At 35.6% G+C, this 14,221-nt stretch overlaps 1 protein-coding gene across 1 annotated transcript; it reads left to right on the top strand.

Moving 5' to 3' along the window:
• The first annotated feature begins 11,727 nt into the window (after positions 1-11,727).
• On the top strand, positions 11,728-13,812 carry LOC111908038 (protein OVEREXPRESSOR OF CATIONIC PEROXIDASE 3). Its single transcript, XM_023903858.2, has 5 exons — positions 11,728-12,002; positions 12,424-12,879; positions 12,947-13,261; positions 13,347-13,465; positions 13,547-13,812. The coding sequence occupies exons 1-5, from the start codon at positions 11,790-11,792 to the stop codon at positions 13,614-13,616; spliced, it is 1,173 nt and encodes a 390-aa protein (XP_023759626.1). The 5' UTR covers positions 11,728-11,789; the 3' UTR covers positions 13,617-13,812.
• Positions 13,813-14,221: the final 409 nt, after the last annotated feature.

Below are 14,221 nucleotides of genomic sequence, written 5' to 3'. Positions count from 1 at the left end.
TGTTATAAACCTTACTTTTTCACTCGATGTCACAATCTTAACTTTAAGACTTGTTATTGGAACGAAGTATGATTGACTTATTGATTTAACCATTTCTTCAATTCTTGATTCCTCTTCTTAGACATACAATTGTACTAAGACTCACTTAGAGAATCAATTGACATATGGTTGTTAATCATTAAGACCTATCATAAAGCATAAAAGGTACTCTCCCATCTTCTTAGAATGGAGAAACTTTTATCTTTCTGCCTACTTGATTCTTCTTATTCGTTCTGCTATTGATTTAAACTTTTTCAATCAATTCAGAATTACACTTAATCTTGTAAGTATAATCATATTTACTAAACCTTTAGTAAATCATGACGAATATATTTGTTACTCTTATGGTGAACTTGATCAACACACAACTTTGTGTACTCGATCTCCTAGTCCTTCACTTGACACTTTGTCAATGAATTAGTCTAATTTTCAAATATGAAATTTCTCATTCATCGTGCAACCAAGTTGCATGATTCCAAGTTTCTATCCAATTGAAACTTGGGCGATGAGAAACTCTCCCTATTTGGTAAATTCTCGACTTTCCATAAATAACATAATAAGAACTAAATCCATTATTGCTAATAATAGAAACGTTTTAACATCAATTTTTCATACACGCCATTGTAAGGATAATAAATAAAATTTAAAATCAAAATTCATTTTATTGCGGAAAAATTTGTCCTTACAATGCAACTCATTGAAAAACTTATGCTAATACATCTTTCTTAGCAATCTAACTCTAACTCTAAGTAGTAGCTTAAGAATCTAATCTTCGAGAAATGCAATCGAAATCCATTCCTTCATGGTTAGATTCTGCTCACTTCTTCCTTTAAGCTTCCTTTCTTTTCTTCGATCCTACAAAACATCAAATGTAATCTTATCACATTATGTATTAAGAATCTAGAATAGAAGCTTAAAAGAGTTAGTTAATGGATTTTACCTATATTAGAGCCATACGTTTCGACTCTCCCATCTCTTAGATCTCTTAAGTAAATGGGGCAGCTTCGTCTCCAATGCCCTTTCTCTTGGCAATAAAAGCAAATTCACTCTTTTGGAACATGACATGGAACTACTTTAGACATTGCCTTTCTCATATGATCAAACTTTTCGATCATAGCATGTCTTTCGTTTCCATTGTCTATACCCATAGAGGTCTTGAAGGTAGATTCACCAATCAACTTTGCTTTTCCATTGCGCCAAACCATTGCTTATTCAGCAGCAATAAGCATATAGGTGAGATCTATAAGGGTCATGTCGCGGTTCATCATATAGTACTCTCTTACGAACTCACTATATGAGTTAGGAAGTGACTGAAGAACCCAATCAACAGCCATTTCCTTACAAACAACGGATCCCAACATTCTTAACCTATCAATGTGTGACTTCATCCCTAGGACGTGTGCACACACCGACTTTCCTTCTTTATGTTTACTTGCCAAAAGGGCTTGAGTGATCTTGAACTTTTCAAGCCTTTGAACTTGTGGGTTAGGGAGAATAATTTGAGGAGGAGGAGGAAGTGAAGTATGATCTCTTGTTCCTCGATCGAATCGTGGAATATCATCTTCATGTGGAATGCTTGTTCCACGGGATTTGGGAAAACCATAGTTGTCGAACTTTGACATCTACAATACGGGAGAAAACGAATTCAAGTTAGTTGATTGATTGAGTCCTTAGTAAATCACCCAAATGAGATACTAAGTCTAGGACCCAACACAATATTCTACAACTTGGGAGAGGGATGCCGTAACCCAAATTGCAGAACATTTGAAGGTAAGTGAATGACGATTCACTAATTTCCACCACGAAAAACGAAAAATAATTTAAGTTTTAAATCTATGAAAACTCCTAGATCCTTTAAGATTCATTGAACTTTCAATGGCATGTTTAAATCTTGATATGCCCCTCTTGTTTGTGACTGGGATGCCAAGGATCACAAAGCGGGTGTGAATAACCATGTAAACTTACATGGTGCCCTCACATGTTACAATCACCTAGTCGATGTGCCGGTAAACCACACACGCTCCACCGAACTATGACAAACATTGAGTCACCCTTTGCTACCTTTGCTTAGAACCATTTAGTGTGCCGGTAAACCACACACGCTCCACTAACGTCTTTGCAAGGGCACAAAGTGTAATTTCATGGAATTGCATCAATTCACTTTTGCCTAAGTAACTAAGATTGGGAATTTTATGAAAACATTTAGTTACTTTAATAATTTATTATACTTATAATGGAAGGTTTCATCCTATCCTACCCGTTCGGCTAACGACCCTCCACTAGTCAAGAGTGCGGTGGGTAAGAGTGGATACCCATTCAATCGCCATTTTATAGGCAATTTCCTTAAACACCCCTTATAGACCAGCTTCGTGAATGAGGCCTACTAACGGTAAGACTGACTTTTACTCATACATATATATATAATGTTAGACTTTTAATGTTATATATATAGTATAGGGTGTATTTTACACTTTTAAAATATTAAGTGGTCAAATTTAACAATTATACTTTTAATTCAATTAAATTTTAAACCTAAACTTTTATGGGTTTATTAAACCTCTTTTAATTATACTCCTTAATTAATTAATAAAACCATAAGGGTGTAATTTGAACTTTTCAAACAATACTAGGGTTTTAGAATTTAACATTCCTAATTAAACTTTTAATCAACTTTTAAATTCCAAAACTTGAGAGAAAGTTTTGAAACCTTTTTCAAAACATTAGGGTTTTAACTATTTAAATTTCAAAACAACAAAACTTTTGGGTTCAAATTTAAACTATAAAACCTAAAGGGGAAAATATGAAACTTTTCAAAGCACAAGGATCAAATAACAAATAATCTTAATTAACAATTAATCACATAATTATCCATATTTGATTTATTTAATGATTTCTTGCAAAACAATTTACCAATTTAATCAAAATAATTAATCAATTATCACATAAGGAAACAAATATTTTATTAATTGATAAATATCTTCAATTAGATCAAGAATATAGCCAAATATATCATAAAATCGGATTTATATTGATCTAATATGATAAGGCAACTATCGTTAAGCAAAAACAGCAAGAAATCCCGAAGATAGCCCCATCTGACGAGTTGACTCGTCGAGTCAAGCATGGACTCGTCGACTCTGCATGGACTCGGCGAGTTCAGCTATGGACTCGGCGAGTCCAGCCTCCAGAAACCCAAAAATCGAATTTTTCAAACATATCAAGAATCAATACAATAGAAACCAACCTGGCTTTGATACCACTGATGGGTTTTGGTCATAAGACATCCTATGTGCTCATACAAACCCTAATGCTTGGATCTAGGTTTCTCTATTGTACATGCTTTGAATCCAAGACTATAAACCCTAATTGTAGCATATGGAAATCAATATTAACATATAATTAGGTTTATGATATTACCTTTGATTGTTATGTAGCAATAAGAATCTCAATTCCTCCTTGAATTGACTTTGGAAGGCTTAGAGTCACAAGTGTCACTCCTCTAATGGCTCACAAACACCATAAGCAAGAGGATGAAGAGGAGAGAGGATGGAGGCTGCCCAAAACGTGTTCTAACCCTAGAAAAGAAGCTTAGCCACATTTTTGGTCCTTAAGGGATCTATATATAGTGAGGCAATTAGGGTTATCTTATAAGGAAACCCTAATTTAGTTGCTTAAGCCCTAAGCAACCCATGGAGCCCTTTCCATAAGGCCTTAGACGATTTCATATGGGCTTCCCCCATAGAATTCGTCCACCTTATAATAAAAGGCAATCCATGGCCCAAATTGCAATTATCTTATAATTACAATTCCAGTCCCTTAAGTTTAATTAATATCTTTTAGTCACAAAACTAATTACCAATTAATTATTGACTAATATTAATTAAACAATATGATTATTCCTTTAATATATTATTCCCATAATATATTAATAAATCATATTTAGTCCTTTCTCTCCATAATTCATCCTATCAAGTTGCTTTGGTGAAGGCAACCCAAAAGGACCATGCACCATCGAGTCAAGTACATACCAAAACAGTTATGGACTTAGACACTAATCCAACAGATCTGACATCAGCGGTCTTACACCGCTTTGGCTCAGGCTGCGACTGCTTTTTATTTGATGTGTTTTGTGTTTCGAACCAATTGAAACTTCAAATTATATTTTAATTTTAGTTTAAGTTATCAATTATGATTTGGTTTGAATGTATTGAATCATCAACTGAAGCTAATATCTTGATTGGAAGATAATGTGACTTCTAACAGAGGTGATAAAGGTTTTGAAACTAAAAATCATTAAATCTTAATTTAGCAAATGAATATTTGGTTAATGTTGGTTATTTAGATGTTAATTAGTGTTCTAATCATGCATTTGATTGTTATATAACAATCCTAGATTATAAGAAATAGAATTAAAGAGGTTGGGACTTGGGATTGAATTGTGTAACATCTCAAGTCCAGGTATACCTTATAAACCCCTGTTCTTTAGTACTTGTCAAGTTTAGCCCTTATTGTGAAAAAGGTGGTAAATGAGTACGTGGGGCGTACGCGAGTGTACGCTTAGCGTACTCATGTGCGTAATATTGACGCGGAAGCCACCTAGTATGTTGTTCGTACCAGAGGGTACGCTAGGCGTACTAGGCCCAGAGTGAAAACCCTATTTTTGGGGTGTATCCCCATATAAAGGATATTATGGCCTCATTCCTGGCCACCATCCTCAGACATACAACCATCTCAAACTCTAATCCTCGTTCTTTGAGCTTGTATGTGTCGATTTGAGAGAATTTAAGTGATCTCGTGTGTTCTTGGAGTGAAGAAGGAGCTTTGAAGAAGAAGGAGTGGGAGTCCAGGCTATAGATCTGAGCATATCTGTGTTGGGAGCTTCATTTGGAGGTATAAAGCTCAAATCTTTATCACTCTTTTGTTTATGCATCATGTTAGACCATTTTAGGGTTTTTGGTCCCAAAGTTGGAAGCTTTATGAGAAAATGAGCTCCAAAGCTTAGGAGCAGCTCCTTTGAGTGTCTTTATGAAACATCCCAAAAATACGGTCCAAAAATTTCGTTTTCAAATCATTGTTAAAATCATAAATCATCCAATGTCATAAATAAATCGTGAATCATGTATCATAAAACATCATAGTATCTGGCACAAATCAAAATCTCATAACAAAACATCAGAGTAACTCCCAGGCTAATATTGTGGTGCGTGACATGCCATCATCCCAAGCTCTTCCCCTTGCTACCGGAAGTACCTGAAACCAAAACTGAAACTATAAGCACGAAGCTTAGTGAGCTCCCCCAAACTAAGACATACCATACACATATAACATGCAACTAGGAGATACTGGCCCTGCCTAAACTCATGGAGATACGGGCCCCGCACACACTCCGCTAACAAGGAGATACATGCCCCACCCACACTCCGCTATCTCTGAGATATGGGCCTTATCTATACTAAGCTACTTCGAGATACGGGCCTCGCCCACACTCAGCTGCTATAAGATATAGGCCCCACCCACACTCAACTACTAGGTAGACATAGAAGTATCACACATACTACAAGTATAACTAAATCTATCATTCAGACATATATCATAATCAAACTCAGCTACCAGGAAATATGGGCCCCGCCCACACTCAGCTAACTAGGAGATACGGGCACCGCCCACACTCAACTACTAATCATAACATGTTGTGGGCCGGCTTTGGTACCTTAGACCCGTTCCTACTGAAGGGAAACTCACCTCGTATGACTGTCGGCTAAAAACCCGAGTGCGGAAATCCCTGACTGATGCTCCAGTAATTCTCCGGCTATAAATTCCATAATAACACTTAGTCAGAAACTAATAACTATTCTTAGGGTAAAATGACCATTTTACCCCTGGTCAAAGTCAATATCCTGTTCAAATTCAACCTTCTAGGTTGCCCAAACTTGCCGAGTCATCCTTGTGGCTCGCCGAGTCCTAGAATTCAGAACCTTGGAATCGCGACTCAACTCGCCGAGTCACCCCATGACTCGTCGAGCTCCCAAGCTACTTGTCATCGTGATTTGTCGAACTGACTCATCGAGTTATCCTCAAACTCGCCGAGTCCTGGCATAAACAAAAAAGGGACAAGATCCTTCTACTCGACGAGTTCCTCAATCAACTCGCCGAGTCCTATGAACATCATCGGGGTTTCTTCATCGGACTCACCTAATTCCCTTATGAATTCATCGAGTCCCTTGTAGATCTAACCTAGTTAACTGGTTTCACACTTCTACAGCTCCAAAATACAGATCTAGGTCGTTTCCAAGGTCCATTTCTATAAAGTTGGAGACTTGATGGCTTTACACACCACAAATTAACCCAAACTCAAGTTATAGCAATCGACTTTCATGAACATGGTCATGGCTTGGATAAAAACGGGTTCAAGACCATTTTTGTGGCTCTAGAGGCTCTAAATTACAAAAAAGGAGAATTGTTTTGCATATAATCCATGAGAACAACTTCCTAATCTAAAGGGTCAAAAAGACCCATGAATCATCCTATAAAGAGATCTAAGCTATAGTTCATCAAGCTAAGAGCTTTTTACCTCAGAAAGCTTCCCAAGATGGTTACACTTCTGGATCTTGTTCTTCTTCCACAGCCTTGCAAGATCCAAGCACTTCCAAGTAACTCCAAAGGCACAAAACACACTCAAAAACTCAAGGAAGAGGATCACAATCGTATTAGGGTTTTCTGGAGGATAGGGAGGTTGATAAGGGAGGACCAAAGGGAGATTAAGAGGGTTAAATAGGGTGCAAGACCCCGAAATTAGGGCTTACTCCAGACAGGCCTACTCGTCGTTTGCTTTGTACATCATTCCTTCATCTAGTCGATTTCTCATTGTCTATCTTGATCAAAGTCGATGAATATTGGTTTTTGGTTGTTATCGTGAAGTTCATCAATCGATTCTTTTTAGTTTTTTAATCTAAGGTCAATTTTTTTTAATTGATTTTCCCATTCCTATTCATATAATCGATTTGATTTTCCAATTAACTTGATTTATGTTGAAATTGGAAAATTTCTAATGATATTGTTCTAACTGTGAGTAAAATCGATCTTTGGAGAATCAATTGGAAGTTTGGTTTAATGCTAATCTCGATGTTTGATGATGAATGGATGAACAACGTTGTTTCTTGATTTAGATGGTCAAAATAGAAAAGTCAAAATTGGAATTATTAATTTGTGAACGATGATATCATCTATGGGTGCAATCGAATGTGTAGACTGAATCGATTTGCTATGATTGTCGGTTTCTTTGTTATTTATCGTGATTCTGAGTTGGGCATTCACTTTGTTCGATATTGATTTGAAGACTTGTTCGCTATAGCTAAATGGGTCTTGCAATTGGTGACTAAAACAATCCGAACTGAAATTGTCGACTCAAAGCGAATCGACTCGCAATCGGAAATAATACTGGAATCTGGCTTCCGATTCAAACTCAATGGGTCAAAGGATGAAGTCAAAATCGCTATGAAATCCTTGCTTGTGAACTTTAGTTTACTGTGCTTCTCTTTGGGGTATAATCGACAAAATTGAAACGATCTTGGGTTCATTTGTTAGCCTTGGAACGAAAGAAGGGAAGACAGAAAGCGAACCTATGGTTCGGCTTGGCTAATGTTTTGCTCTTTGTTCGCATCGTGATGTTCGGTTTTGCTTTTGTATCGATACACTTGGACCGAACCTGGAACAACGACCTTGGGTTCGCTTGTTAATGGTTGGAGCGAACGGAGGATGAATCGAAAGCGAACCTGTGCTCGGACCGAACATGGTTTTCGGTTCAATGAACCTGGACCGAACTTGGTTTCAGTTGCTTGTACTTGGAACGAAAGTATGATTCGCGGACATTAATTTTGGGGTCTCACATTTGTTCCAGTCGTTGCATCCCTTTTATCAGGCATCTAAATGGGGAAGAAGATGCTTTAATGTTTCATATTTGGTCCCTATAACTCCAGCGAATTGGCACTTTTGGTCCCTGTTGTTTTCACACTTTAATATTTTTGGACCAATTCTAGATTTTGTTGCAATGAAAGGGGTATATTGATGCAGAATTACCATTCTAGCCCCTGTCTTTCAGCAAGTGACAGTTTCTGCCCTATATTCAGAAAAGTTTACAAATTTGAGGGCTGGTGAACAGTTTTGAATTCTTTAATGCATATATTTTTTTCTCGTGAACAGAAAATTATGGATTCCATCAAGTCTTGGCAGTTCAGAAAGTCGTTTTTAGTGATAACGACAAATTTTCAAGACTTTTTCGGATTTTATATTTCATTGTATATATCATTTTGTCGTGGGGGAGCACAATAATTTTTATCCATTCAAGATCATTCTCATGACCATAAGAAGGCTTTATAATCACGTTTTCGATTATAAATCGGGGGAGAATTTGGTATGGCCATTCGAAATTGGATTTGTGACTTTTCAAAGTTGAAGTTTTTTTTTTTTTAATAAAGCTTGTGGTAAAATTATGAAGGTAGCTTTTACAGTGGAAGTTCTTCATCGAACTCCGCTAAAGCTTTTATAGAGAAGTATCATTTACAACGGAAGTTCTTTATCGAGCTCTGCTAAGGACTTGTTATATCTCCGACTTCTAGCATTTTCTCGATCAAGTGGCGTTATGAATCTTAAAGTTTGGATTGTTACATGATATTCTTTGATGGCTTATATCATTGGCTTATTTGCTGATCATTGTGACTTGGAGGGGGAGCTCTTCAAAGACAAGAAATGATTCAGTTTCTTTGTTCTGAAATGGGTTTTTATGGCGGGTTTGGTTTTCATGAAGATTTTTTTGGGATTACATTCGAAAATGAAGTTTAAAGACATTACTTCAGTGCTTGGTTTATATATCCTAGAGCCCGTGTTTGAAGACTACTGAAGAATCAAGATTTTGTGGATTGCTTCATATATTCCTCGTTGTAGATCTTTTTATTTGCTAGATGCTTGTTTTGGAAGTTAAAGCATTGTCATCCATTCCATACTTTGAGGGGGAGATTGTAGGGTTTCAAAGCACTACATGGATGATGGCAATGGGCCCCTTTGATGAATTCTAGGTTAAAAGCCCAAGACTTGTCTTTTCCCTATAAATAGTCATGTATTATTCATTATTAGGGTTATGAGTGAGGCAAAATGTAGCCGTCACATGAGGTTTCTTATGTAGTGTTAGATTCTTTAGTCTATGCTGAATGTGTAATTTATTCCTCTTGTTATGAATAAATCGAGTGATCATTCGACATAATCTTCATATTTGTATTTGTTCTTATTTTCCGCATCTTGTTCATCAAATCTCAATTAGGATTTTAATATCAACAGAAGGATTTGTAACGGTTTCGTGTAAAATGATTTTGTCTACTTCTAGAAAATCTGATATTTTCTTAAAAACGAGTTGTAAGCTTTATACCCAAAACTAAAATGTATGTATTTCCTTTGTATCTCTTCCTTGTAAAATGGATATGTATGTTTCCAGAAAATCTAATATTTTCTTAAATATGAACTATAGTCTTAAACCCTAAGACCGAAATGTAAGTAATGTTGGACTGAAAATAGTATCTAGTTTCATCTTTTTATAAAACTAATGAAGTGTAAGTTACCCCGTAAACCAAGTAGTTTTGTTAATCCTTGTATGGGTTATTATAACCATGCTAATATGATTGATATGCCTGAACAACGTTCTTCAGGCTTCGGAGCTGGTAGACATTTGTCACTCTAGACTTGCCGGTCTAACTGTAGCTAATAGCTGAGGTGCGGGGTTATCAATCCCGTATAGATCTATACACAACTAACTCGCTCTCCCTTAAGGAGACTCTAGTTATAAGGCAAGACTTAAGGTGTACACTAGGTAGGTACGGTGAAGCGAATGTCTCACAAGAGCATCAATAGATTTATGTAAAATGACTCATTTTTCTTGTAAAATGAAATAATTATACCCTTGAATAATCATATGGTTCTTCTAAAATGAAAGTGTGGTTTTGTGACTCCCAAACTACACCGGTTATAGTTTATCTTGTATGTTTGTTGAGACTATTTATATAATCTTTTATATAAATATAAAGTTGTAATTTTTTCTAGTGTCAAAATATGAAACCAAACATTATATTTTTGGGTTGTAACCCACAAAAATAGTAAATAACTATAATGTAGCCATTTTTGCTAGAAAAGCTATATTTTAGCAAAAGTTTCCAAAACCTTGTAGTTTTCCAAATCATACTTTTCCTTATGATATTTGTAGCATATAATGAGTTATGTTTTTGTTAACTTTGCATATCAAAAGTAATATATCACAAATAATGTATAAAATGTAGGGATAATCATATCTTATGCAAATAATATATTATTTTTAACATAAAGATGAAAACATGCAAGTATTTGTGCGATAAACAAAATTTTGACTTGTATTCCCTCCCCCCCCCCCCCCCCCCCCTAAAAACATGAGAAATCTTGAAAATATGGGGGTATGAACTCACCTTGAGTGGTTTTGTGGGTTATTTGAGAAGATGGTGTAAAGATCTTCAAGCCTAAACACTTAAATGGTTTTGATGAACTTCCTTGGAAATGTTATTACCCTAAAGGTTTTAACACATTTTTAATGTGTGTGTAAATAGGAGGAAACTAACATAAATTGTATAAAAACACTAAATCACAAGAAAAAGCTTACCAAAACACTAAGAACAATCTTGGAGAACTTGCACTTGGAGGATGTTTGGTTATGGTTCTTGAGAGAGTATGGAGTAATAAGAGATAGAATGGAAATGTTGGTGTTTGTGGAAATAATATCGTCCACGATAAGGAAGAATATGTTGTGATGTTTACTTTGATAACTGTTGGACAATTACTTGGAATACCGTTCGGTAATATATTGCATAGGAAAAGAGGAAAACATCTAAATCACAAAGTCAAAACCCCTTATCTACTCCTCTAAACCGAAATCACCTTGTTTCCCCATGTGATTTCGGTCCTAAATCCCCCCACAATTGTTGTTTTCGGCCTTAGTGGGCTTATACTTGGAGTTTTCGGACTAGGTATCACCCATTAAAGGGTTTTCGGTCCTAGTGGCTTGGATTTAAGGAGATTTCGGTCTTGATGCTTCATGGGAGGGTGATTTCGACCTTGGGTGGACCGAAATCCCATTCTTTGTGGGGTACTAAGCTCAAACTATAAAATAATGTCTTAGTTTTATGATTTATGCTCCCACCATTTGACTTGTCTTGTCATGCTATCACTTGTTGAATTTTAAAGGTTTATTACGAATATGATCTTCAAGGTATATATTCCTATATATACACTTATCCAAATCATGCCCTCTTGGTTTTCAACTCTTATTGTAATAAGGTTATGCTGTGAATCCACTTATACATAGTTATAATCCAAACATTACTTGATCCAAAAAATTTCAGCTGTCACAATTTAGTGAGCAATATGAAGTAAGTCAACATACTAACATGTATTGTTGTAAGTTTTGTAGTGATTTAGCAAATTTGTTGAAACTTTCGGATATTGTTTCAAATAGGAACTAATATTTCAATAAAATTCATATTTAGTCTGAAGAGTTCAATAAACCCTAAGACGAACCATGTAATTTGTTTTGATTTAAAGTTTGGTTAGCGGCTTAGCAAAATTGTTGAAACTTTCGGGGTTCTTTGCGTATTTTTCTCAAACTTGTAGATTAGATGACCACACTGCCATTTCCATCTCAACCTCCCTAAAACCCTCTATCAGAGCTCCAAACAATTTCCATGGCGTCCGCTTCACCTCTTCACTTTTGGATGACAAATCAACTTCCTTCAACTTCATATATCCCTAACCCTAACCCTAACCATCGCCTTCTTCACATTCCAGCTATCTCTGTAAACCTACGGCAATTGTCTTCTCGTTGCTCCGTCGTTACTTGTGCTCGCCGTCGTAGCAGCAAAAGCAACTCTGCAGTCCCTTCCTCCAAGAAGAAGAAGGTATTTGTTATATTAGGTTCTGGAAATCTCCATTTTTTGCAGCGCTTATAGCTATTTGCCTGTTACAATAACTAACACCTCGACTTAAGTTGGATTCAATTGCTCTCACTGAAAATTGAGCATGAATTGAAACGAAAATTGAAGATCAATGGCTTCAGATTGAAGTAACGCACTCTGAAAAGTGATTTCTGACTATATGATGTTTAATTAGAGGAGCAAATATTCAATATGCATTTCAAGCCATAACTTCATGGACATGTTTTCCATGACAAACTTTCAGAAATGAGATGTCATATCATTCATTTATATGTTTGTGTAAAATTCTCATACCTTGAAAATAAATAACTAATTTGAAAAGCTTCTTATTGCTGAAAACCAATAAAACTAATTAATTTCTCTGGATTGCCTTTTGTTTCTGCAGCAAGGATTGGGTCGAAGTAGTGTTGGTAAGGAAGAAGATATTGAAGAGGATGCTTTTGAAGCACTCTTTAAGCAACTAGAAGAGGATCTTAAAAATGATGGCTTATCATTTGATGATGATGATGATGATGAGATAAGTGAAGAAGACCTCATAAAACTTGAACGTGAGTTAGAGGAAGCACTAGCAGATGATGAGTTAGTTGCTTTGTTTGATGATACTATCAACGAGGTAAACAAGGTCAAAGTCAAAGACAAGAAGGTGAAAAACACAATAGATATAATGGTGAATGAAGCAACTGAAGAGACTGAAACACAAGATGAAGAAGATGATGAATATGAAGATGAAGATGAAGATGAAGATGAAGATGAAAATGAAGATGAAGGACCATTGGAACTCAAAAGATGGCAGATGAGGAGATTGGCTTATGCACTTAAAAATGGACGCCGGAAGACTAATGTAAGCATATTTACAAGTTATTATTATTATTTTTTTTTTCAGATGATTTAAACTCTTGTTAATCCAGATCAAGAATCTGGCTGCAGATTTATGTCTAGATAGAGCTATTGTTCTTGAATTACTTCGTGACCCTCCTCCAGATCTTCTTATTCTGAGTGCTTCATTACCCGATAAACCGGATCCAACAATTTTGGAGCCAATAATAAATCCCGAAGATGCCCTTCTGTTGAAAAGTGAAAAAAATGCAATAAATTTAAATGGAAAGTCGACTAAAAAAGTTCCAGTTCATGAAATGCAAAGTAATTGGTCTGCTCAAAAGAGACTGAAGAAAGTGCATTTGGAAACCCTTGAAAGAGTTTATAGAAGATCAAAACGTCCCACTGTAAGTAGTTTATGTTCATTATGTAATTTATTACAATTTGTATAAAAATTGATTTTGTGGGTTTATTGATAAAATTTAAATGTAGAATGCTATGATTAGTAACATTGTGCATGTGACGAATATACCCCGCAAGAAAGTTTTGAAATGGTTCGAAGATAAACGTGGTGAAGATGGTGTTCCCAATCAGCGCCTTCCATATCAACGGTTTGTTTGTTTCTGATTTTTTTTTTTTTAAATTGATATTTCTCATATAAAAGTTAATAAAATATATATTTACAATTGTAGGGAGACAGAAGCAGAAAATGAACATCAGATTAGCTCTGGAGACGCGACAGAGGGCGAAAAGGTAATTTAGGATAGAGGGTTCATGAAGGTTGGTATAGAAGGTAGTGGTGAAGATCATAGGCAATTAGGCATGTTATGGTTTTGGAGTTTATTTTTGTAAAATTATAAACTTAAAAAAAAAAAAAAGAGAGATTTTGTTCTTTATAGACCTATTTTTTGTACCTAGTTTAACACTAATAGAAAATATAAACAATAATTATATGAAAGGTATCTCAAATAAATACAATCTCCAAATAACATAACAATCGGGTGTATAGTTGTGATGCAAAGCCTTGTTAGGTGTCACTTCAATATATGTATAGTTGCGACTCTTAATGCCCTAAACTTGGAATATATAACGAAAATAAGAGGGGTCATGTTGGAACATATTGTTCATTTACAACAAACCGACCATATTACTAAATCGTCAAGAAACAAAACATAGATGAATCCATGTTGTGAAACTTTGATGAAAAAATAGAACTGGTAACAAATATCTCTTACTTTCCTTCAACCAACTTTTAGAATGGGGATAAAATTGTAATATAAAATATTGTTGGGCATAGTAGTGGAACCAGGAACGTTCAATAGTAGTGGCATAAAAAAAATTCCGACCAACTATAGTAGGGAAAATGT

Source organism: Lactuca sativa, chromosome 5, assembly GCF_002870075.4.
Source record: "Lactuca sativa cultivar Salinas chromosome 5, Lsat_Salinas_v11, whole genome shotgun sequence".
NCBI classification, from domain to species: Eukaryota; Viridiplantae; Streptophyta; class Magnoliopsida; order Asterales; family Asteraceae; genus Lactuca; species Lactuca sativa.
This window is presented reverse-complemented; position numbering and strand designations above follow the sequence as displayed.